Below are 25,568 nucleotides of genomic sequence, written 5' to 3' on the forward strand. Positions count from 1 at the left end.
ATTCAGCTCCAATTCGACCCTTAGCCCAGGAACTTCCATATGATGCGTGTGTGGACATTAAAAAAAAAAAAAAAATAGCTTCATGGTATACTGCCTGGATATGCCGTAATCTATACATCCATAGAAACACTGTTGGGGCTCAGTGGGCTAAGAATCTGACTAGTATCCATGAAGATTCAGTTTCGATCCCTGGCCTCATTCAGTGAGTTAAAGGATCCAGCATTGCCGTGAACCATGGTGTAGGTTGCAGACATGGCTCGGATCTGGCATTGCTGAAGCTGTGGTGTAGGCAGGCAGCTGCAGCTCCGATTGGACCCCTAGCCTGGGAACTTTCATATGTCCCAAGTGTGGCAGTTAAAAAAAAAAAAAAAAAGATAAATTTTACTATGTAACAATTGAAATTTTCTGTTAAGCAAAAGTACCATGCAAGTTGGGGTACTGAGCGCTTTTACCAAAATTTAAAATTGTAATGATGCTAAAGACCATGGAAGTACGAATCAGTGTATCCTGTTTGTTGCTACATTCCTAGAATCAGCCCTGGTACACAGGAGCTTCTCATATATTAAATAAGTAAAATATAAACAGTCTAATAGAAAATCAGGCAAAGGAAAATTACATACAAACAAAAAATGGGAAACAAGTATAGAAAAAGATGCTCAAACTTCAAACTTAATAATGCAAATTAAAACAAAGAACTTTCATGGGGTCTATGAGACTGGCAAAGTTTAACAAATGCTAACTGGTTTAACTTTTTAGAGAGTAATAGAACAATTCTCTTAAAAATTTAAGTGTATTCTTTCACCATCAATTCTACCACTAGGAATTTAACTTATAAAACCAACCATACAAGTATAAAGAATAATTCCACTGCACCATTGTTTATAGAAGGAAGCAACTGGAAGCAACATCAGTGTCTTTCAATCAAAAATTAAATAAATTACAGAATATCTACAAAACATAGCAACAGAAAAGATAACGTCTAATTGCTCAAAGGGAAATCCAGGGGAGGGAAAAACAGGACTTCCTAGAAAGGATAATGGACAGCAGGTATGGACTGGAGAGTGGGGAGAATAAAGGAAGAATGCATACCAGAAAGGCAGATTGACAGCTGTTCATCATCCACTGGAGAGGCTTTTTGACTGTTCTTCCCACCTCCCACTTGGTTTTCTAGTTTGAGTCCACTGCATGTCAGAGGGGCCTCCAGTGGACTTTTACAATAAGGGTGGTCCAGCAACTTAGAACTAAGAATGTTCTGCTTCAAAGATCCATCCTCATCCATCTGGCATGAGCTCTCATTGTGAACAGTCTCTTCAGACACGGGCCCATCTACACTACTCACAGGCGGATCTGCCCCAGACATTGACAGTTTTACTCTGTCATCACTGACAGTACTTGTCTGATTTTCCTGACTCAGAGCTTCTCTCTCAGCTTCCGAGATAAACGCATTACTAGAATGATGTTCTGGTAAGGGGATGTCATGAATCAGCTCTGTACACTCCCACTTAGGAGAGGAACAGGGTGACTGGTCCCAGGTGTATGTGGCATTGCCATTCTGTTGGTCAGGGAATGCTTCACCTAAACTAAGCTCCTTGCCCAATAGAGGGCTTCCCTTAGTGTGGCCGTCAGGCACATGAGAGTTCTTTCCCTTCACCACAGCACCGCTGTCCATATCTGGAAGGTATGGTTGATGCCGACAAGAAGGGTCTTTAGGTTCTGAGGAAGGAAATGGGCTGCAAGTGCCACCCTCACCGTTCTCCCTAAGGGTCTCTTGATGGTCCCCAGTGACCTGCACCCAGCTTCGCTGGGCTTTTTTTAGCTTGCAAACTTTGTTTTTTGCTCTGAAGTGCTGGGATCTGAGAATCCTGTACCGAAATCTAATCATGGATAATTTCTCATACATCATATGAGGAGATACTTTTATTCTTCTGTGTTGGTTAAGATGGAACTTTTTTGGAATCAGGCGTCCTCCATTCCTGCGGTGCTCCGGCCTTTGACAGCAGCCATAACAAAAGCCCTTTCTCTTATGGTTGCTCAAGGTGACCACAATTGTGCCACTCTCTCCTGGACTTGGGGTCTCCCCACTGAACTTCATAGGAAAACCAGAAGCTTGTGGCTCTGTCCTAGATCTGTGACCATTAGCCTGACCTAAAACACTATTCTCTGGTAAGTCAGCCACTGCCTTCAAGAAACTTTTTTCTCCACAGTATTCATGGTCAGAGTTCTTTGCTGATGACAGCAACTTCTCTGCCTGGAGCTTCAGGACGGTCCTTGAGGAGGAACTCAAGTTTTTAGTGCCCTTTCTTTTCACTTTAGAGGACAAAGTCCTAAGATTCTGAGCAGCCACATTGGACTTTGTCCTGGCAAAAAGCGGTTCATGCTGGATCCACTTTTTCTGGATTTGAAGGGCCTTCTTTCTACACTGGAAATGCCTTAAATGTCTGCTCCAAGTAACTGGCCTTCCCAACTTGGCTTTCAGAATGCACAAGTGTTGGTGAAAGCAGAATTTCTTAAAGCTTCCAAACCCAGTATTCCATCTCTCAGAAAAGGCTAAGTGGATTCCTTTCCTCCATAGAATTTTCTTCTGTTTTTTCATTTTTCTGATGCATAATGAGATCTGGATGCAGCTGTAAAGAAGAGAAAGAAAAATTACATTTCTACCCTAAAATTAAGGTCATAAACATATATCCACAGGAGTTCCCACTGTGGCACAGCAGGTTACAAACTTGACGTAGCATTCATGAGGATGCAGGTTTGATCCCTGGCCCCACTCAGTGGGTTAAGAATCCGGCACTGCCACAAGCTGTGGCACAGGTCTCAGATGCAGCTTGGATCCGGTGCTGCTGTAACTATGGCTTAGGGTGGCAGCTGCAGCTCCAATTCTACTCCTAGCCTTGGAACTTCCATATGCCACAGGTGTGGGCTTAAAAAAAAAGAAGAAAAATCATTTCCCAATATACAGCCAGCTTCTGATGAAGTAGAAAGGACAGTGAGACAGAGAGAATTTCCAAGTGTTGGCCTTACTTCTCATTAGCTACATGACTTTAAGCAAGTCACTTGAATTCTATATTCTCATTTGTAAAATGAGAGGGGACCAGACACCATTTAAGACTGAGTCCAGGAGTTCCCGTTGTGGTGCAGCAGAAACAAATCTGACTAGGAACCATGAGACTGAGGGTTCAATACCCGGCCTTGCTCAGTGGGTTCAGGATCTGGTGTTGCCACGAGCTGTGGTGCAGGTCACAGACGTGGCACGGATCTGGCATTGCTGTGGCTCTGGCATAGGCTCAGACTGGCAGCTGTGGCTCCAATTAGACCCCTAGCTTGGGAACCTCCATATGCTGAGGGTGCAGCCCTAAAAAGCAAAAAAAAAAAAGACTGAGTCCACATTAAAGCAATTTGTTCTAATTTGTTCTACACAACAAATCTTAGAAAGGAAGGATATTTTTATTCTGTATAATCATCCACAGACACTCAATAAATGCATGCAATATCAGTATCTCAAGAGGGAGATCAGCTTCCTCTTTGTCAGTCAAAGACTTCCTGGGAGTTCCTGTTGTGGCTCAGCATCCAAGAGGATGCTGCTTCAATCCCTGGCCTTGTTCAGTGGGTTAAGGATCCGGCATTGCTGCGAGCTGTGGTGTAGGTCGCAGATGTAGCTTGGATCCTACATTACTGTGGATGTGGCGTAGGCTGGCAGCTGCAGCTCAGATTCAACCCCTAGCCTGGGGAATTTCCATATGCCACTGGTGCAGCCCTAAAAAAAAAAAAAAAAAAAAAGACTTTCTGGGTGACTATGCAGAGACCAGACTTTATCGGGTGCTCTCATCCAATTATGATTCTGCTCTCAAGTGAATAAAAGAAAAAGAACCAATATGTGTATATGTGTGTACATGTGTATATAAACACCAGGAACACACTTAAAGCAAACGGTAGGTGAAAATGATAGTCAAAAACAAATAAGATTTCCCCTCAGATTTATTAAGATCTAACATTACTGAAGGCTCTTTAGCCTAGAAAGGCACCAGGCACTGTAGGTGGAACAGAAGAAATACCAGACCAAAAAACCAATATCCTATCAATCAAAAAAACACAAAATCCTATCAGCATTGACACTACGACTCAGGTTTGATCCCTGCCCTAGGAACTTACACATGCCATGGATGCACCAAACACAAACAAACAAAAAAACCAACGTTCTAATTTGGACTTACTAGAAAAAGTTATATTACCTTTCTTTTCTGTGCATCAGTTTTCTCTGGAGGAAAAAAGAGGACTGAACACACATTTAACTCCATTCCTATCCAAATCCCCTTAAGATGACAGAAATGGAGTTTTTTGGGTTTTCTTTTTTTGTCTTTTTAGGGCCATACCCATGGGATATGGAAGTTCCCAGGCTAGGGGTCCAACCCAAGCTACAGCTGCTGGCCTGTGCCACAACCACACAACACCAATCCAAGCCGCATCTGTGACCTACAACACAGCTTATGGCAATGCTGGATCCTTAACCCACTGAGAGAGGCCAGGGATCAAACCCATAGTAGTGTTCATTACCACTGAGTCACGACAGGAACACCACAAATGGAGTTTTTAAAAAGACAAAAACTCTCAAGAACAAAGATAATGAAAAGGAGGCAAGAGTAATAAAATTTTTGAAAGATGAAAGCAGATGAATGGTAACAGACTTGGCAGACCAAAAGAGCTGAAATCTAAGCCAGCAGTAGGGGAAGCCAAGCAGCTAGTTACAGGACCTCAGAAAAGCTCACAAAGTAGAAGCAAATACATATGAAGATCAGGGTACAAGGAGCGCCAAGAAGGGAAGGAATGGTCGAAAGTTGGAATAAGAAGCAGTTAAGACTCCAAGATCCCTTCTCCTACCATGGCAGATAATCAAAGTTTCACTTTTGGGGTCAGAGGGGTGAACAAGAACAGTCAGGCACATCATGTACAACTGAGAACAGAGATACAAATGGGAGGATGAATTAGTTTACATTTTAATGCATTCCTTCCCCAATCTCTTTGCCCACTCAGGCCCCAGAAAGGTTTGTACCCCCAAGAAGGAAACCAGTTCTGGGGGTGAGCAGCAGGGAGGTTAGAGATAGATCATTCAAAGAGAAAAGATCATTAGGTACTGATACTAGGCGATGCCTCAACGACAGAGGCCCAAGCAATTACCTCAAAGTTTAAGAAGGAATGCGACCCCAAATCCCTCCCCAATTCCACATAGAAGGTAACTGCCCCTCCCCTACCCAATACTGGAAGTTTCTCCTTCAGAAAGGGTAAAAATGGAAATTCTAAAGACAATGGGATCCCAGGCACGGTTTGAAGATAGAATTATATACTGAATATAAGACGCACCGCCCCACCCCCAGCACTTTCCACTTATCCTCCCTAAACCTTGGCAGTCTGTCTTATCCATCCAAGCAGGAGACTGGAAGATTCTTCTTTGGAGAATGTGCTTAATCCACAAGAAAATACATAAATACAGATCTACCTCAAAAACGCCCAGCAAGACCCACAGCACACCCCACACTGCCAAGTCGCACCACATGCTCAGAATTTCCAAGCAACTTCTTAGTGGTCAAGTGACAGGATAATTAAGAATCACCAGACTTCTAGGGATTAAAAAGCAAACCAAGAGTTCCTGTTATGGCTCAGCGGTAATGAACCTGACTAGTAACCATAAGAACACAAGTTCAATCCCTGGCCTTGTTCAGTGGGTTAAGGATCTGGCCTTGCCGTGAGCTGTGGTACAGGTCACAGACATGGCTCAGATCTGGCATGGCTGTGGCTGTGGTATAGGCCGGCAGCTACAGTTCTACTTCAACCCCTAGCCTGACAACTTTCAAACTTTCATATGATGTGGGTGAGGCCCTAAAAAGACAAACAAACAAACAAACAAAGGCAGACCAAAACAAACAGATAAAAACTAAAGCTTATTTTGGGAAGTCAACTTTTAAAAACTAAGGAGGGAAGAAAGGGAAGTTATTGTTTAATGGGTAGAATCTCGTTTAGGGAGTTCCCATCATGGCTCAGTGGTTAACGAATCTGACTAGGAACCATGAGGTTGCAGGTTTGGTCCCTGCCCTTGCTCAGTGGGTTAATGATCTGGCGTTGCCATGAGCTGTGGTGAAGTTGCAGACACGGCTCCGATCCCATGTTGCTGTGGCTCTGGTGTAGGCCTGTGGCTACAGCTCTGATTAGACCCCTAGCCTGGGAACCTCCATATGCCGCAGGAGTGGCCCAAGAAATAGCAAAAAGACAAAAAAAAAAAAAAAAAGAAAAAAAAAAGAAAGAAAAACTCAATAGAAAGTAAAGGGCAAATTATCACTAATATTTAATCTTAAATTGAGGTGGAAAGAAAAGGCTGAGGGAAAACTGGGAAAAAGACATAAGAAGAAAACTCAGAGATTTTTTAATGGCTCTTAAACATAAGATGTTCAATTTTACTCATTAAAAAATTGTCATGGAGCTCCTGCTCTGGTGCCATGGGATTAGTGGTGTCTTGGGACCGCTGGGACACAGGTTCAATGCACCGTGGGTTAAGGATCTGGTCTTAGGTCACAGCTGTGGCTCAGATCTGATCCCTGGCCTGGGAACTCCATATACCATGGGATGGCCAAAAAGGAAAAAAAAATTTTTTAAATGGCGTTACCAATGTGGCCCAGCAGGTTAAGAACCCGATTAGTACCCGTGAGGATGCAGGTTTGATCCCTGGCCTCACTCAGTGGGTTAAGGACCCCAGCATTGCCCCAAGCTGCAGTGTAGGTCACAGATACAGATCAGATCTGGCATTGCTGTGGCTGTGGCATAGGCCAGCAGCTGCAGCTATAATTCGACCCCTAGCCCAAGAATTTCCATATGCCACAGATGCAGCCCTAAAACAGGAAAAGAGAAAAAAATTGTCAGAATTCCCATTGTGGCACATGGGGCTCAATGGTTTCTCTGCAGCAGCAGGGATGCGGAGACTGATCTCTAGGCCAGCACATTGGGTTAAGGATTTGGCATTGCTGCAGCTGTGGTGTAGATCACAGCTCTGGCTCAGATTTGATCCCTAACCCAGGAACTTCCATGTGCCAAGGGTGCAGGAAAAAAAGATAAACTTCTATTAAATAAGTAAGTCATTCACAGGTATGTAATGTAAAGCACAGTGACTATAGCTAATAATACTGTATTATTTGAAAGTTGCTAAGAGAGTAATCTCAAAATCCTTCATCATAGTTCCCGTTGTGGCTCAGGGGTAACAAAACCAACACGTATCCAAAGGACATAGGTTCGAACCCCGGCCCCACTCAATGGGTTAAGGATTTGGCATTGCCATGAGCTGTGTTGTAGGTCACCGACAAAGCTGGGATCCTGCATTGCCTGCTATGGCTGTGGTGCAGGCCGGCAGATGCAGCTACAATTAGAACCCTGGCCTGGGAACTCTCACATGTCTCAGATGCGGTCCTAAAAAGAAAAAGAAAAAAAAAAAAAAATCCCTCATCACAAGAAAAAACATGGTGGGGGAGACAATGGACTATGTATAGTGATAAGATATAACTAGACATTGTGGTAATCATTTCACAATATATACAAATATCATATCATTATGTTGTACACCTGAAATTACTATTATGTTACATGTCAGTTATACATCTATAAAAATAATCTGGCAAAAGTTAGAATAACATATTCTGTTAGCAGGAGAAAAAAACTTTCATACTTTGCTGGTAGGAATACAAATTGATAAAGATCATTCTGGAGGGGAATTCGGTAATATTTACAAAACCATACAAGTATTTACCTTTTAATCCAGCAACTCCAATTTTAGGAATTTAACCTAAAGATACACCTCCATTAATAATGAAAATACATAGTACAAGGTTATTCACTGCAACACTGTCTATAAATGCAAAATACTGGAAACAACCTAAATGCTATACAGAGAGGACAGTAGTAACATAAACTGTGGTTCACCCACACAATGAATGAAGCTGTAACAGGAGTTCCCGTCGTGGCACAGTGGTTAGCGAATCCGACTAGGAAGGTTGCGGGTTCGGTCCCTGCCCTTGCTCAGTGGGTTAACGATCCGGCATTGCCGTGAGCTGTGGTGTAGGTTGCAGACGCGGCTCGGATCCTGCGTTGCTGTGGCTCTGGCGTAGGCTGGCAGCTGCAGCTCCAATTCGACCCCTAGCCTGGGAACCTCCATATGCCGAGGGAGCGGCCCAAAGAATTAGCAAAAAGACAAAAAAAAAAAAAAAAAAGCAAAGTTCAAATGAGTATCACTGGTATGCCACTGAAATAGTATAGCCAAGTGTACAGTTAGAACAGGCCATATGAGACCACCCTCGCTTATGACAACCACCACCAAGCCTGAGGAGTTTCCAAAACCACCCTCAGGTCTGATCACTTGTCAGGAGGATGCACAGAACTCACTGAAAACTGTTAAATTAATAGTTATGACTGGAGTTCCCGTCGTGGCTCAATGGTTAACGAACCCAACAAGTATCCATGAGGATGCAGGTTCAATCCCTGGCCTCACTCAGTGGGTTGAGGATCTGGCATTGCTGAGACCTGTGGTGTAGGCTGCAGACGCAGCTCAGATCCCTCTGCTGTGGCTGTGGTGTAGGCCAGAGGCTACAGCTCTGATTGGACCCCTAGCCTGGGAACCTCCATATGCCATGGGTGTGGCCCTAAAAGACAAAAAAAAAAAAAAAAAAAAATAGTTATGACTAATTACAGCTGAAGAACAAGGATTAAATCATCCAAGTGGAGAACTACACAGTGCAGAGTCCAGGAGAAGTAACAAACAAGGAGCTTTCAGTTGTCCTCTCCCATGGAGCTAAGACAGCATTACTCTCCCAGTACCAATGTGTGACAATGTGATAACCACCGCCAGCCAGGGAAGCACACCAGAGCCTGGATGTCGAGTTTTTATTGATGTTTGTAGGCATAACTGACTGCCCACATGGTTGAGCTCAGTCTTCAGCCTCTCTGGAAATCCACTGATATCAAAGTCATCACCCTAAATCATGTTGTTAAGACTATCCGTGACCCAAGGCCACCAGGCAAATAAAGACACTCCAACCAGATAAGACATTCCGTTTTGATGGTGGCTTGTGTCCATCTAAAAGCCAAAGGAAGGCTTTAGTTTTGTGTAAGGTTAAATTCTTTACTATATATGGCAACCTTTCATAAGAGAAAAAAATAAGAAAATACATATGTATCTTTCTTTTTGTCCCCCGTAAAATAAATTAATATAAAAAGCAAAACACAGGAAGGATAAGCCAGAAACTAATGAGAATAGTTACCTGCAACACATGGTAGAGGGGAATGGAATGAAAACAATGAGGAATAGGACAATGTAGACAGGATGAGAGGGGATAGGCACTTCTCAGAATATCCTTTCTATAAAGTTCTGACTTTTAGGACTATGTTTATGCTTCATGTACTTTAAACATATACAAATAATTAAAATTTAATAAAAACAATAAAAAATGAACCTACAAATATTACAAACAAGTAACACAACCACATTAAAAGGAGTAGGGCAGAAAAGAATTAGCCAAAGTAACTTTGGAAAATATTATTTTGGCTGTACATATCTAGAAGCAAAATGATTGTATACTAATCTTATTCTTTAATTATCAAATGTTTTTCACAGAGGAATGAGTTAATTCTGAAACTACTTTCTAAGTGTTCAAAAATTGAGCAAATAAGTAAATATGCTATAGATAATTACAGCTAGGTTTTATACTACTGGTGAAAGAAGTTACAGATAATGAAAAAGAAGGCTTTTTCATTCAAAGGTTTTAAATCTGCAGTGAGAGACTAAAACCAGAGGTACTATATGAACTCATGATGTGTTTTATATACAAACACACAGATCTAGTGGTGCATATACTCATATATTTACTCCTAGCTCTGTCTGCTTAGAGGGCCTAGAAGCAATTACATCAGGTAGCAATGAGCACCACTAACACCCAGATCTTGGTTTCTAAATATCATTCTCGGAGTTCCCTGGTGGCCTAGTAGGTTACGGATCCAGTGTTGTTACTCCTGTGGCTCGGATGGCTAATGTGGCATGGGTTCCACCCCTGGCCAGGGAACTTCTGCGTGTGCAGCTAAAAAATAAAATAAGTATCATGCTCTACTTTAAAAGAAATGTCTGACTCCAGGGCTGGGGCAGAAGAAATAGAAGATGAGCCTGGAATATCACTGTAGTGCCAGAAAGTAAACAAGTACTTTAAAAAATGTGTCAAAAGGACCCAGAAGCCAAACTGAAGGCACTTACAAAAGACAAAGCACCTGTGTAACTTAATATATGACAGTAATGGATTATAACTCAAGAATAAAACAAGCATCCTGAGTCCACTGTGATATAAATGATTAAATAAATCAGTGAGGATAAGGAACAGTTCTTCCTTACAGAGAATTTCAAATTAATAAATAAGGCTTATATATCAGTTAACAATATTGGAGTTCCCGTCATGGCTCAGTGGTTAACAAATCCGACTAGGAACCATGAGGTTGCAGGTTCGATCCTGGCCTTGCTTGGTGGGTTAGGGGTCTGGCGTTGCTGTGAGCTGTGGTGTAAGTCACAGATGCAGCTCAGATCTCGTGTTGCTGTGGCTCTGGCATAGGCCAGTGGCTATAGCTCCAGTTCAACCCCTAGCATGGGAACCTCCATATGCCATAGGAGCAGCCCTAGAAAAGGCAAAAAGACAAAAACAAAAAACAAACAAACAAAACAGTATTATCTTATTATCCTAATTTTCTGTTTTTGTTTGTTTCACGGCCACACCTATGGCATATGAAGGTTCCCAGGCTAAGGGTTGAATCAGAGCTACAGCTGCTGGCTTATGCCATAGTGACAGCAACACCAGATGGGAGCGCATCTGCGACCTATACCACAGCTTACGCAATGCCAGATCCTTAACCCATTGAGCAAGACCAAGGACTAAATCTGCGTCTTCATGGATACTAGTCAGGTTCATTTCCACTGAGCCATGATGGGAACTCTATATTCTGGTTTTGATAATAAACTACAGTAACATAACAGTGAGGGAAATCTGGGTGAAGTGTATATGAAATTTAAAAATTTTGAGGGGTCGAGAGATGGGTTTAAGATGGCAAAGTAGAAGGACTGGAGCTCACCTTCTCTCATGAAAAACAAAATTACAACCAACTGCTGAACAACTGTCAACAAAATACAATGGAAACTATCAAAAAAGATATATTACTCCAAAATACAAAGAAGAGGCCACATGGAGATGGTAGGAGCGGTGATTATGCTGTATAAACAACCCCATACCCACCAGGTGGGCGGCCCACAGACTGGAAAGTAACTACATCACAGAGGCTCACCTACGGGAGTGAGAGTTCTGAGCCCCGTGTCAGGTGGGATTGGGAGGAGAAGCCCCTGGAACACTTGGCATTGAGGGCCAGGGGCTTGTGCATAGGAGCTTCATGGGACTGGGGGAAATACAGCCTCCACTCAAAAAGGCACAAACAACTTTCATGTGTACTGGGTCTCAGGGCAAAGCAGAAACTCCACTGGAATCTGGGTCAAACCTGCCTGTGGTTCTTGAAGGATCTCCTGGGAAAACAGGGGGTGACTGTTGTTCTTTCTGGGAGAAGGACAGTGGAGGCAAAGATCTTGGGAATAATCATCAGCATGAACCCTTCTATAGGCTGACATTATGGAAAAATCTGGCCCTACCCATCAGGGCTGAGAAGCCCCATGCCAGACAGCAAACAGGGTGGGAACACAGGCCCACCCATCAGCAAAGAGCCTGCCTAGAGAACCCCCCCAACCCAGGCACACAGTCACCTCTAATCCCACCCAGAGAAAAAGTCCCACCCACCAGAGGGATAAGAATCAGCTCCACCTACCAGTGGCCAGGCACCAGTTCCTTTCATCAGCAAGCTTGCAGCAAGCCCCCATACCAACTTCAGCCACAAGGGGGTCAGACATCAGAAGCAAGAGAGGCTACCACCTTATTGTCTGCAAAAAGGAGACCACACTAAAAATCTATACAAAGTGAAAAGGCAAATTATTATGACTTGGATAAAAGAACAAGAAGAAAATCCAGAAAAACAGCTTAGTGATCTGGAGACTATCAATCTCCATGAAAAAGACTTTAGACTAATGATAGTAAATATGATTCAAGATTTTGGAATCAGACTGGAGGCAAAGATTGATAAATTACAAGAAACACTGAACCAAGAAATAGAAGATTTAAAAATTAGGCAAGCAGAAATGCAAAATACAATAACTGAAATAAATTCACTAGAAGGAACCAACAGCAAAATACAGGAGGCAGAACAAACAAGTGAGATGGAAGACATGCTGGTGGAAATCACGCTGATGTGAAAAGAGAAAAAAAGATGGAAAAGAAATGAAGACAGTCTAAGGGAACTCTAGAACAATATTAAATGCACCAATATCCATATTATAGGGGTGGCAGAAAGAGAAGAGAAGTGAGAAGACACAGAGCAAGGGCCAGAGAAAATATCTGAAAAGATAATAAGCGAAAACTTCCCTAACACAGGGAAGGGCTCACTCATTCATATCCAGGAAGCCCAACCATATAAAATATAAAATACCATATAAAATATAAAATACCACATAAAATAAACCCAAGGAGGAACACCCCAAGATACATATGAAGCGAAATGACCAAACTTAAAGAGAAAATACTGAAAGCAGCTAGGGACAGGAAACAAATAACATACAAGGAAACCACGGCTCATTTTTTAGCAAAAACTCTGCAAGCCAGAAGGGAGTGGCATGATATACTTAAAATGACAAAAAGAAAAAAACCTCCAACCAGCAAGGCTCTCATTCATATTTGAAGGAGAAATAAAAAGTTTTACAGACATGCAAAAGCTAAGAGAATTCAGCACCACTAAACCACCAGGTTTACAACAAATACTAAAGGAAATTCTCCAGGTGGAAAAGAAAAAGGCAAACTGGAAACAAAAATATTACAAATGACAAGGCTCACCAGTAAAGGTATACATATATAATAAAGGTAAAAAACCATCCATACACAAATATCCACACACCAAACCCAGAAATCATGAGGAGAGTACAAACACAGGATAATGGAGATGCATGTGAAATTAAGAGATCAACAACTTAAAACAATCTTGTATATATATAAACTCCTATATCAAAACTGTATGGTAACTGCAAACAAACATCTACAATAGAGGGGGTTCTCATCATGGCTGTGGGAATGAATTCAACCAGTATCCACGAGGACATAGGTTCGATCCCTGGCCTTGCTCAGTGGATTAAAGATCTAGCATTGCTGTGGAGCTGTGGTGTAGGTTGCAGACGTGGCTCAGATCTGGTGTGGCTGTAGCGTAGATTGGCAGCTGCAGCTCCAATTTGACCCCTAGCCTGGGAACTTCCATATGCCATGGGTGTAGTCCTAAAAAGACCAAAAACAAACAAAAAAAAAATCTACTATAGATACACAAATAAGAAAAAGCAATCCAAACACAACATTAAAGATAGTCATCAAACCACAAGTGAAGAGAAGGAAAGAAAAAAGACCAACAAAAAACAAAATCCAAAACAATTAATAAAAATGGCAATAAGAACATAAATATCAATCATACCAATAATTACTTAAATGTAAATGGACTAAATGCCTCAACCAAAAGACATAGACTGGCTGAATGGATATAAAAACAAGACCCTTATATATGCTGTCTTCAATGGTTCTAGGGACACACACAAATTCAAAGTGAGAGGATGGGGAGTTCCCTTGGCTCAGCGATTAACAAACCAGACTAGGATCCATGAGGATGCAGGGTCAATCCCTGGCTTCAGTCAGTTAAGGATGCGGTGTTGCCGTGAACTGTGGAGTAGGTTGCAGACGCAGCTCAGATCCTGCGTTCCTGCGGCCTAGGCTGGCAGCTGTAGCTCTGATTTGACCTCTAGCCTGGGAACTTCCATATATCTTGGGTGAGGCCCTAAAAAGCAAAAAAATACACACACACACACACATATATATATATATATATAGAGAGAGAGAGGATGGAAGACAATATTCCATGCAAACAGAAATCAAAAGAAAGCTGGAGTAGCAATACTCATATTAGACAAAACAGACCTTAAAGTAAACCATATTATAAGAGACAAAGAAGCACATTACAAAGGATCAAAGTATCAATTCAAGAAAAAGATATAACAATTGTAAATATATATGCATGCAACATAGGATCACCTCAATATATAAGGCAATTGCTAACAACCTTAAAAGGACAAATCAAGAATAACACAATAATAGTGGAGGACCTTAATACCCCACTTACAGCAATGGACAGATCATTCAGACAGAAAATCAACAAGGAAATACAGGCCTTAAAAGATCTGTTAGACCAGACAGATTTAGTAGATATTTATAGAATATTCCATCCAAATGCAGAATACACATTCTTTTCAAGTGCACATGGAACATTATCTAGGATAGATTACTTGCTGGGCCACAAATCAAGCCTCAGTAAATTTAAGAAAATTGAAATCACATCAAGCATCTTTTCCAACCACACCAAGACCAGAAATCAACAACAAGGAAAAAACTGCAAAAAAACACAAACACATGGAGACTAAACAACATGCTACTACACAACCAATGGATCACTGAAAAAAAGTCAAAGAGAAAATTAAAACAATACCTAGAAGCAAATGACAACAAAGACAAAACAATCCAAAACCTACAGGATGCAGCAAAAGCAGTTCTAAAAGGCAAGTTTATAGCAATACAACCCTACCTCAGGAAACAAGAAAAATCTCAAATAAACAACCTAAATTTACACCTAAAGCAACTAGAGAAAGAAGAACAGACAAAGCTCAAAGTTAGCAGAAGGAAAGAGATCATAAAGATCAGAGTAGAAATCAATGAAAGAGAAATTGAAGAAAACCATAGAAAAGATCAATGAAACTAAAAGCTGGTTTTTTGAGAAGATCAACAAAATTGGCACAGCAGAAACGAATCTGACTGATAACCCTGGTCTCACTCAGTGGGTTAAGGAGCTGGCATTGCCATGAGCTGTGTGGTATAGGTCACAGACATGGCTCAGATCCCACTTTGCTGTGGCTGTGGCTAAGGCTGGCAGCTACAGCTCCAATTTGACCCCTAGCCTGGGAACCTCCACATGCCGTAGGTGTGGTCCTAAAAAAAAAAAAGCAAAAAAAAAGGAAAGAAAACAAAAGATCAACAAAATTGATAAACCCTTAGCCAGGCTCATCAAGGAAAAAAGAGGACCCAAATCAATAGTATTACAAATGAAAAAGGAGACATTCCAATGGACATCACAGAAATACAAAGGATCATAAGAGACTACTACAAACAACCACATGCCAATAAAATGGACAACCTAGAAGAAGTGGACAAATTCTTAAAAAGTACAATCTTCCAAGACTAAACTAAGATGAAATAGAAAAAATGATGGACCAATCACATGTACTGAAATTGAAACTGTGATTTTAAAACTTCCAACACACACAAGTCTAGGACCAGATGGCCTCACAGGTGAATACTACAGAAAATTTAGGGAAGAGTTAGCACCTATGCTTCTGAAACTATTCCAAAAAATTTCAGGGGAAGGAACACTCCTAAATGCATTCTATGCGGCCACCGTCACCCTGATACCAAAACCAGACAAAGATACCACAAAAAAAGAAAATTGCAGACCAGTATCAGTATCAGTGATGAACAGAGATACAAAAATCCTAGCAAACCAAATCCAGGAATACATTAAAAGGATCATACACCATGATCAAGTGGGATTTATCCCTGGAATGCAATATCTACAAATCAATCAGTGTGATGCACCACATTAACAAACTGAAGAATAAAAATCATATGTTCTCTCAATAAATGCAGCAAAAACTTTTGACAAAATCCAACACCGAGGGAGTTCCTTTCATGGCTCAGAAGATAAAGAATTCAACTAGGATTCATGAGGATGCAGGTCCTATCCCCAGCCTCACTCAGTGGGTTAAAGATCTGGCATTGCCGTGAGCTATGGTGTAGGTTGCAGATGCGGCTCGGATCTGGTGTTGTGTGGTATAGGCCACCAGCTGTAGCTCTGATTTGATCCCTAGCCTGGGAACTTCCATATGGTGTGGGTACTACCCAAGGCAATCTACAGATTCCATGCAATCCCTATCAAATTACCAAGGTCATTTTTCACACAACTAAAACAAAATACTTTAAAGTTTGTTTGGAAGCACAAAAGGCCTAGAATAGCCAAGGCAATCCTGTGAAAGAAAAATCAAGCGGGAGGGAGCTCCCACCATGGCTCAGTGGGAATGAATTTGACTAGTATCCATGAGGACACATGTTCTATTCCTGGCCTCACTCAGTGGGTAAGGATGTGGCATTGCTGTGAGCTGTGGTGTAGTCACAGATGCAGCTTGGATCTGGCTTACTGTGGCTGTAGTGTAGGCCAGTGGCTACAGCTCTGATTCAACCCTTAGCCTGGGAACCTCCATACGCCACAAGTACAGCCCTAAAAAGACAAAAAAAAAAAAAAAAAAAAAAAAAGGGGGGGGGAGGAGAAGAAAAAGAAAGCAAAGAAAAATGTAGCTGGAGAAATTAGGCTCCCTACTTCAGACTATATTACAAAGCTACAGTCATCAAAACAACATGGTCCTGGCACAAAAACAGAAATATAGATCAATGGAACAGTACGAAAGTCCAGATTTAAACCCATATACCTAAGGTCAACTAATCTATGACAAAGGAGGTGAAAAAAATACAATGGAGAAAAGACTGTCCCTTCAATAAGTGGTGCTGGGAAAACTGGACAGCTACATGTAAAAGAATGAAATTAGAACACTTCCCAACACCACACACAAAAATAAACTCAAAATGGATTAAAGACCTACATGTAAGAGCAGATACCATAAAACTCTTAGAGGAAAACATAGGCCAAAACACTCTCTGACATAAACCACAGCGCTATCTTCTCAGATCCACCTACTAAAGTAATGATGATAGGAGTTTCCATTGTGGCTCAGTGGTTAACGAATCCGACTAGGAACCATGAGGTTGCAGGTTCGATCTCTGGCCTCCCCCAGTGGGTTATGGATCCGGCGTTGCCATGAGCTGTGGCGCAGGTCGCAGATGCAGCTCAGATCCGGCACTGCTGTGGTTATGGCGTAGGCCAGCAGCTATAGCTCCAATTCGACCCCTAGTCTGGGAACCTCAATATGCCATGGGTGTGGCCCTAAAAAGACAAAAACAAAAAACAAACCACTGAAAATAGAATTGCCCTATGATTCAGCAATCCCACTCCTGGGCATCTATCAGGAGAAAACTATGACTTGAAAAGATACATGTACCCTAGTGTTCATTGCAGCATTATGTGCAATAGCAAGACAAGAAGAAACCTAAATGTCCATTTAGGAGGGATAATGAGGAGTGGATAAAGATATGGTACATAGACACAATGGAGTATTGCTCAGCCTTAAAAAGCAATGAAATAACGGCACTTACAGCAACATGGGTGGACCTAGAAATTATCACGCTAAGTGAAGTTAGACAGTGAGACACAGTCATCATATGCTATCATTTATATGTGGAATCTAAAAAAAGGATACAATGAACTTATTTGCAGAACAGATACTGACTCACAGACTTTAAAAAATTTATGGTTACCAATGGAGACAGGTTGGTGGGGAGGGATGGGCTGGTAGTTTGGGATAGAAATGTTGTAAAATTAGGTTGTGACGATGGTTGTACAACATAAACATAATAAAATTCATTGAATTTAAAAATATTTGGTAAATGTGAAGTTATTTCAAAGTGAAAAGTTGGGCGTTTGGGGTTAGCAGATGCAAACTATTGCATTTGGAGTGGATAAGCAATGTGATCCTGCTGTAGGGAACTATATCTTGTCACTCATAGAACATGATGGAGAATAATGTGAGAAAAAGAATGTATATACTATATATATGACTGGGTCACTCTGCTGAAAGCAGAAATTGACAGAACATTATAAATCAACTATAATAAAAAATTAAAATCTTAAAAAAATAAAATTGAAAATAAAAATTCTTCTTAAACATTTAAAAATTTGAGGACATCCCCTAGAAAAGAGCATAAAAGAACAGAGATTGAAAATAATGGATGAGGCAGACCCCCAAGCACAGCAGATTGCCGCCTCCATTCTGGATGACTTCAGAATGCATTTCATGAATTATCAGAGACCCCCTCTGTGTTGAATGCCCTTCTTAACCTTAGGGGCTACAGAAGTGCTCTGCTCCTCAGTGTTAGGTCTTCTGCCCTGTAAGCAATTGAATGTTGAATTGAATTGAAACAAGTTGTCATCAGAGTTTGAGTTGGTGCCTCATTGGCCTTTCTTTTAAGTTACAAGAAGGTTGAATTTGTATGATAGTCATAATCCCTAATCAAGTTGGAATCATTCTGAGAATACCCTTTCACCAGTTTTAAATAATCAAGCCCTGGACTCTGTGAGAAGACCTGTGAGTTTGTGTTGGAACAGCTCTGCCAGTTACTCTTCTCTAACCCTGGCCAGTTTTTTAACTTTGAGTATTTGTCAGAGGGAGGGGGAAAAGAAAGACCTACAAGGAGACTTGATATTTATATTAAATTTCATGTTTGAAAGGAAAAAAAAAAAAGAAAAGAAAATAATGGAGAAGAGTTCCTGCTGTGGCACAACAAGATCAACAGTGTCTCTGCAATGCCAGGACACAGATTCAATCCCTGCTCGGCAAAGTGAGTTAAAGGATGCGGCACAGGTCACAACTGTGGCTTGGATCTGATCCCTGGCCCAGAACGTCCTTTTTGCTGTGGGATGGCCAAAAAAGCAAACAATGGAGAAAGGTAAGAAAAATAAAGGATTAGGTCAGAAGATTAAATATCCAAATAAAAGTTTCAGAAAGATAAACTAAGTACAGGAAGAAGGAGGTATCAAATATATGATTCAATTAAGTTCTCAGAATTAAAGGACATGACTTTATACATGGAAAGGACCTACTACTGAATGAAAACAGACTCAAAGCAACTTGTATCAATTATGAAATTTAGAATATTGGGGGGAAAACATGTATAAGCTTCAGGGAGGAGGTAGGGATGGGCAGGTAATGACAAAAGAGCATATTATCATATATATATATAAAACAAAGTATACAAAAACATTTATATGTAAAATATGTTTATATAAATATATTTTAAGTTATAAATATATTGTATACAATCTATATACAATATTAATGTTTTATATACTTATATATATACACACAAATAAAATTAGAAATAAAAGTGGCAACAGACTTATTTTTAACACCAAGATTGGAAACTAAAAGAAAATATATTAATGCTTTCAAAGTTCTTAGGGAAAATTACTTTCAACATAAAATTTTTTTCTTCCTTTTTTTTTTTTTTAGGGCCACACCTGCAGTATCTGGAAGTTCCCAGGCCAGGGGTCAAATTGGAGCTGAAGCTACCAGCCTACACCACAGTAATAGCAATGCTCAATCTGATCCATGTCTGAGACCTACACCATACCTCAAGGGAACACCAGATCCTTAACCCACTGAGCTAGGCCAGGGATCAAACCCATATCCTCATGGATACCAGGTGGTTTCTTAACCCATTTATCCACAACATGAACTCCCCCAACACAGAATTTTAGATCTAGCCAAATTATCAATCAAAACTGAGGATAGAAAACCAGTTTATCTAAATATATACCTCCGTGCATCCTTTTCTCAGGGGGACACACCAGGAAGTACTCTGATAAAATGAAGAAGTAATTTAAGAAAGAATACGAGGAGTTCCCGTCGTGGCACAGTGGTTAACGAATCCAATTAGGAACCATGAGGTTGCGGGTTCAGTCCCTGCCCTTGCTCAGTGGGTTAACGATCCGGCGTTGCCGTGAGCTGTGTTGTAGGTTGCAGACGCGGCTCGGATCCCGTGTTGCTGTGGCTCTGGCGTGGGCTGGGGGCTACAGCTCCAATTCGACCCCTAGCCTGAGAACCTCCATATGCCGCAGGAGCGGCCCAAGAAATGGCAAAAAGACCAAAAAAAAAAAAAAAGAAAGAATACGAGATCCAGAAAATGAGATCTAAAACAAGAGACAAGCAAGAGGAATACTGAAGAAAATGGTAACAGAGTGACAACTGTGCCTTAGGCCTAGACATTCACCAATCCAGAAGGAAGAGGTCAGAAGGCTCTAAGATGTCTCCAAAAATGTGAAAATGACATAATTTAAGTGTACAGCAGTTCCTGTCATGGCTCAGTGGTAATGAACTCCTAGTAGCCATGAGGAAAAGGATTCTATCCCAGGCCTCACTTAGTGGGTTAAGGATCTGGCGTTGCAGTGGGCTGTTGTGCAGGTCACAGATGCGGGGATCTGATGTTGGCTCATGGCAGTGCAGGATTGATCTCCAGACTGGCACAGTGGGTTAAGGATCCAACATTGCCACATTGTAGTGCAGGTTGCAGCTGCGGCTTAGATTCAGTATTTGGCCTGGGAAATTCCATACACCACAGGTGGAGCCAAAAAAAAAAAAGGCCAGAAGATCTAAATAGACATTTCTCCAAAGACGACATACAGATGGTCAAAAGTCACATGAAAAGATGCTTAACATCACTAATGAGAGAACACAAATCAAAACTACAACGTGTTATCACCTCACACCAGAGAGAATGACCATCATCAAAAAGTCTACATACAATAAATGCAGGAGAGGGTGTGGAGAAAAGGGAATCCTCCTACACTGTTGGTGGGAATGTAAATTGGTACCACTACTATGGAGAGCAGTATAGAGGTTCCTTAAAAAACTTGTAATAGGGTTACCATATAATTCAGCAATCCCATTCCTTGGCATATACTCTGACAAAACTACAATTTGAAAAGATACATGTTTTCCAGCATTCACTGCAACACTATTCACAATATCCAAGACTTAGAAGCAGCCTAAATGTCCACTGAATGGATAAAGCAGATGTGGAACATATACACAATGGAATATTACTCAGCCATAAAAAATGAAATAATGCCATTTGCAGCAATATGTATGGACCTAAAGATTATCATAATAAGTGAAGTATGTCAGACAAGGACAAATATCATCTATCACCTATATGTGGAATCTTTAAAAAATGTAAGCTCCCACTGTGGCACAACCAGTTTAGGATTCCCACAGGTGGCGGCATGGGTTTGATCCCTGGCCTAGTAACTTCCGTATGTCACAGGTGCAGCTCCCCCCCCAAAAAGAAAAAAATGATATAAATGAACTTATTTACAAAACAGAAAAAGACTCACAGACTCTGAAAACAAACTTATAGTTACCAAAGGAGAAAGATCAGGGGGTGAGGGGAGGGATAAATTAGGAGTTTGGGAGTAAGATATATACACTATTAAATAAAACAGATAATCAACAAGGATCTACTGTATAGCACAGGGAACTCTACTCAATATTCTGTGATAACCTACATGGGAAAAGGATCTGAAAAGAATCGATATATGTGTAACTAACTCACTTCACTGTACACCCAAAACTAACACAACAATGTTAAGTGAGCTACACTCCAATATAAAATGAAATGAAATTTGAAAAAATTAGGAAGGCATAGAAGGTAATAAACTACTTGGGCACGATGCTTCATCTAACACATATCTCTGTGTTAATAAAATATGATCTACACCTGCCTTTTCAAACCATGAGTATCACCTGAAAAGCTTTTTAAAAACCACAAATACCTAGGTCCCATTTCAGATCTATTAAGGTAGTGTTTGAGCACCTGAGGTTTTAACTCCCCAACTGATTTTGATGCCCCTCCAGGTTTTAGAACCACTGAATTAGATGACCCTCAAGGTCTCTTCCATATCCATGACTTAAAATTCCAAATTGTGTCAAAGGAACTGAATGAAGACTGCGCTTCATCATGCTCCACTGAGCGTAATCATGTTCCAATGAGGAAAGGCAAGTATCCTTAATTTATCTGACTAAGCAATTTTAAGAACAGGTTCAACTCCCACAAGTCACTGACTGCATCTTCCTTTCCTCCTCCCCAAACACTTCTCTAACTTAAGGTCTATTAAACCTCAGAGAAACCAATGTTTTTCTCTCACTAATAGAAAGGTTATCCCCTCAGATTAATTTAGAGTTGTAATGTCCAGCCACTCAGAGAATTCAAGTTCCTATTTACTCTCTGCACATGTTCAATCATCATGAAGAAATGTCTTAAAGGCAGAGGGAGGAGTCCTCAAAAAATGAAAATTCCTTCTAAAGTGGGCCAAGGTGTGAATGACGCTCCTCCCAGCTTTTCTCCTAGAAAGGGCCTACCAGCTATGTTGAGAAAGGAGTAAAACTGAGTTAGGTCACACCTTACATACCAATAGTGTGCTATCAAGAAGTATGAGACAGCTGGATCACCAGGAGAAACTGATTTCTTTCTAATGCTGCCCAATCCAAAGCAGAGACTGCAGTTAGGTTTTAATCACACAAGATCCTGGTGTCTCGTCCAGTATCCTTCACCATACCAAGCTTAGTTACTCTGGGTAAAAGACATAATTAAGAACCTACCACTAAATGTGCTCGTTATTCTTAAACTGAGTTTAACCTGACTCCCAACATATTTCATGATTAACCTTCTGCTTTCTTCATTTAATTCTCCCAACTAATTTATACAGGTATAAGAAAGTTCCATACTACATGGATTAAAAAGGTCTATACGAGATTAAAACCACTACCAAATGGCAGGCCAGGATTTCAACTCCGCTCTTCTGCTTCCAAGTCCAAAACCCTTATCTCCTAACATCCTCTCCGGACCCCTCGTCCTCCCAAAGAGTGGTCGTACAGTGGAACGAGGGCTGATATTGCCCAGTATAAACAGAATGGAAAAGCAGGTTTCCCACCACCCAAACATTCAATTGTGCCATACCGGTTCACTAACAGGGTCCCAAGAGTAAGAAGGAAGGAACCAAAAGCAGGAAGGAAGCAGAAGTGTCCGAACAAATAAAACCCAGGACGGCAGGAGCCTCCATCAGCAGCTCTTCCTCTCAAAGCTTCTTCCCCCGGCTACAGGAGCGTTCGGGGGCGCTAAGCTCTCTCCGCTTCTGCGCGGTACACCTTGGACTGGAGAGGAAGCGAGGAGGGTAGCAGTCTCTCGAGACGAGCTCCTTCCCCACCCCCAGAAAGGCACGGCAAGCCCAGTGAGAAATCCGCTGCCTCTGGTTCGGCAGTGGGTGAAGAACAGAGCTCGAGGCCTCCAGGCCGGGATGCTGAGCTGGCGCGCACTGGCGCGGGAATGGCCAGCAAACCTGGTCGGTAAGTCATTAGCTGATTTGACACCCACGCACCACCTTACCTACGTCCCTCGCTGCCGGCACTTGCTCCGCCGTAGGTCCAGATACTGCGGCGGCTCCGACTGTGGCCCCGCCTTCGCCGGCTTTAGGGGAAGCCCCGTCAGCCAGGAGGTGCCCGGCCTGCTCACAGCGGCCACAGCCGCCGAGCTTCCTCTGGAGCTGCAGCCGCGACGCCGGCGCTCACTTACATCGTCACCTCCTGCTGTGCCCTTCCGCCTCAGCCCCGCCCGCGCCGCGTGCAGGGGGCGGGGAGCGAGTGGGGGCTTGGCGCTGGGGGCGTGGCTCCGCCTTCCGACTGCTTCCGGCGGCGCACAGCCCTCCTGCGATGTCTTTCGGCAGCTCTCCTCTGCTAGTGACTGAGATCCGAGCTCGCTCCCCAACCCCGCGCCTCCCTCCCAGCGCGTGAGGACTGTAGAAACTGCGATCTGGAAATTGTAAAGCGGGTTTGAGACTTCTGTTCAGTCTGCTGCCAAGTTTTTAACTTCCAAAGGGCTAAGGCAGACCACAGTTACTATAATGGTGCCTCCCTCCGCTAATACTTTTTTGCCAAAAGCAGGGGACCACTTTCCTGCTCAGAATGCACTTTGAGGCCTGCCCCAGGTTTTTCTTCTCCGTTTTCCCTTGGTGATCTTTCCTCTTCGCATTGTGATGTGCCTCTTTGCCTCTGCCCCGCCTCTCCTCAACTCAGAACACTTCTCTTGGAGGGCAAAGCTCGGACTTATTCGCCCTTGTAGCCCCAGCCGCCACTGAATCGTGACTGGCCTACAAGTGTTTAGTAAGTCTGTTCAAAAAACTTACTATTCTCTTTCTGAAGAGAGAGGAAAGTGACCTAAGCCTAATATGTTGAAGCACTACTCTTTCAACAAGCATTTTTAAAATGTGAACATGAAGTAGTCTCTCTTGCAAGCCCTCATTCTAATTGTGCGAAGACATAAATAATTATAATAGGATATCCTGACAGGTAGAAAATCTTTTTTTAATTTTTTGAAGATGTTTAATTTTCCCATTATACTTGATTTACAGTGTTCTGTCAATTTAACTGTAAGCAAAGTGACCCAGTCATATGTACATACATACATTCTTTTTCTCACATTATCCACCATTATGTTCCATCACAAGTGACTAGATACAGTTCTCTGAACTATACAGCAGGATCTCATTGCTTATCCATTCCAAATGCAAAATTTTATTTTTTCAGTTTCAATCTTTTCGTTGTTTCGCTGTTATCTATAATAGCCCTTCTTAACAATTTATTGTATTCTGTTCTTCCTAAGGCACTTTTTAACCAAGTCTTTCTTATTATTTTCTTACTGTGATCTATGTATATCATAGATTCAATCAGTTCTAATTCTACCTTTGGTCAATTCTGCTTTTAGGGGTTTTTTTAAATTTGATGTTTTATCATATCAACAAATTCTTGATGTGTTTAATTTGGAAGTGAAACATTCTCTTTGAATTCAATAAATTAAATTTCTTTACTAAATTCCTTTTTTTGAGGGGTAAGAATGATGGAGATTTCAAGTGTCTTGATTTTCTATGTTCTTTTTTATTTTCTGGAAAACATTTTTTCTTTTTTCTTTCTTTCTTTCTTTCTTTTTTTTTTTTTTTTTTTTTTTTTTTTTTGTCTTTTTGTCTTTTTGTCTTTTCTAGGGCTGCACCATGGCAAATGGAGGTTCCCAAGCTAGGTGTCTGTCTAATCAGAGCTGTAGCCACTGGCCTACACCACAGCCACAGCAACAGCAACGCAGGATCTGAGCTACGTCTGGGACCTCCACCACAGCTCACGCAATGCCAGATCCTTAACCCACTGAGCAAGGCCAGGGATTGAACCCAAAACCTCATGATTCCTAGTCGGTATTCATTAACCACTGAACCATGATGGGAACTCCTATTTTTTCTTTTCTCTCTCTCACAATTTTATGCTGTTGAAATTTTTTGCCTTTCAGTTATACAGTTATAGTAAAGATATGTTTGGTTTTATTTTAAAATTTTCTTTTTAGATGTCATGAGAAATTTTGATTTAAATAGCCACAATTCCCCTCAAGTGTTCTTAGGAAAAATAGTTCATTTGTTTTATTTATTTATTTTTATATAAATGATTTTTATTTTTTTCCATTATAGCTGGTGTACAGTATTCTATCAATTTTCTACTGTACAGCATGGTGACCCAGTTACACATACATGTATACATTCTTTTTTCTCACATTATCATTCTCCATCATAAG

General features: G+C 41.4%; 1 protein-coding gene across 8 annotated transcripts in view; it reads right to left on the minus strand.

Annotated features, from left to right (window-relative positions):
- Window positions 1-23,518, minus strand: part of SENP5 (SUMO specific peptidase 5) — an 81,123-nt gene extending 57,605 nt beyond the window's left edge. For 4 of the 8 annotated variants that reach the window (XR_014824583.1, XR_014824581.1, XM_084990787.1 and 1 more), the window contains exons 1-2: window positions 23,346-23,518; window positions 1,090-2,624 (exon numbers count right to left, since the gene is read on the minus strand). Coding sequence is in view for 5 of the 8 variants with exons in the window: in XM_084990787.1 (XP_084846913.1) it covers window positions 1,090-2,593 (1,504 nt within the window). In the remaining 3 variants the exon portion in view is untranslated. Of the gene's footprint in view, window positions 1-1,089; window positions 2,625-11,874; window positions 11,987-22,919; window positions 23,059-23,345 lie in introns of those variants that run through there. The other 4 variants (XR_014824582.1, XM_084990788.1, XM_005670099.4 and 1 more) reach the window with 2 other exon arrangements.
- Window positions 23,519-25,568: the final 2,050 nt, after the last annotated feature.

The sequence above is a fragment of the Sus scrofa genome, chromosome 13 (genome assembly GCF_054392235.1).
Source record: "Sus scrofa isolate SSC_HxYL_T2T_F1_AM1 chromosome 13, Sscrofa_HxYL_maternal_Yorkshire_Landrace_v2.0, whole genome shotgun sequence".
NCBI lineage: Eukaryota > Metazoa > Chordata > Mammalia > Artiodactyla > Suidae > Sus > Sus scrofa.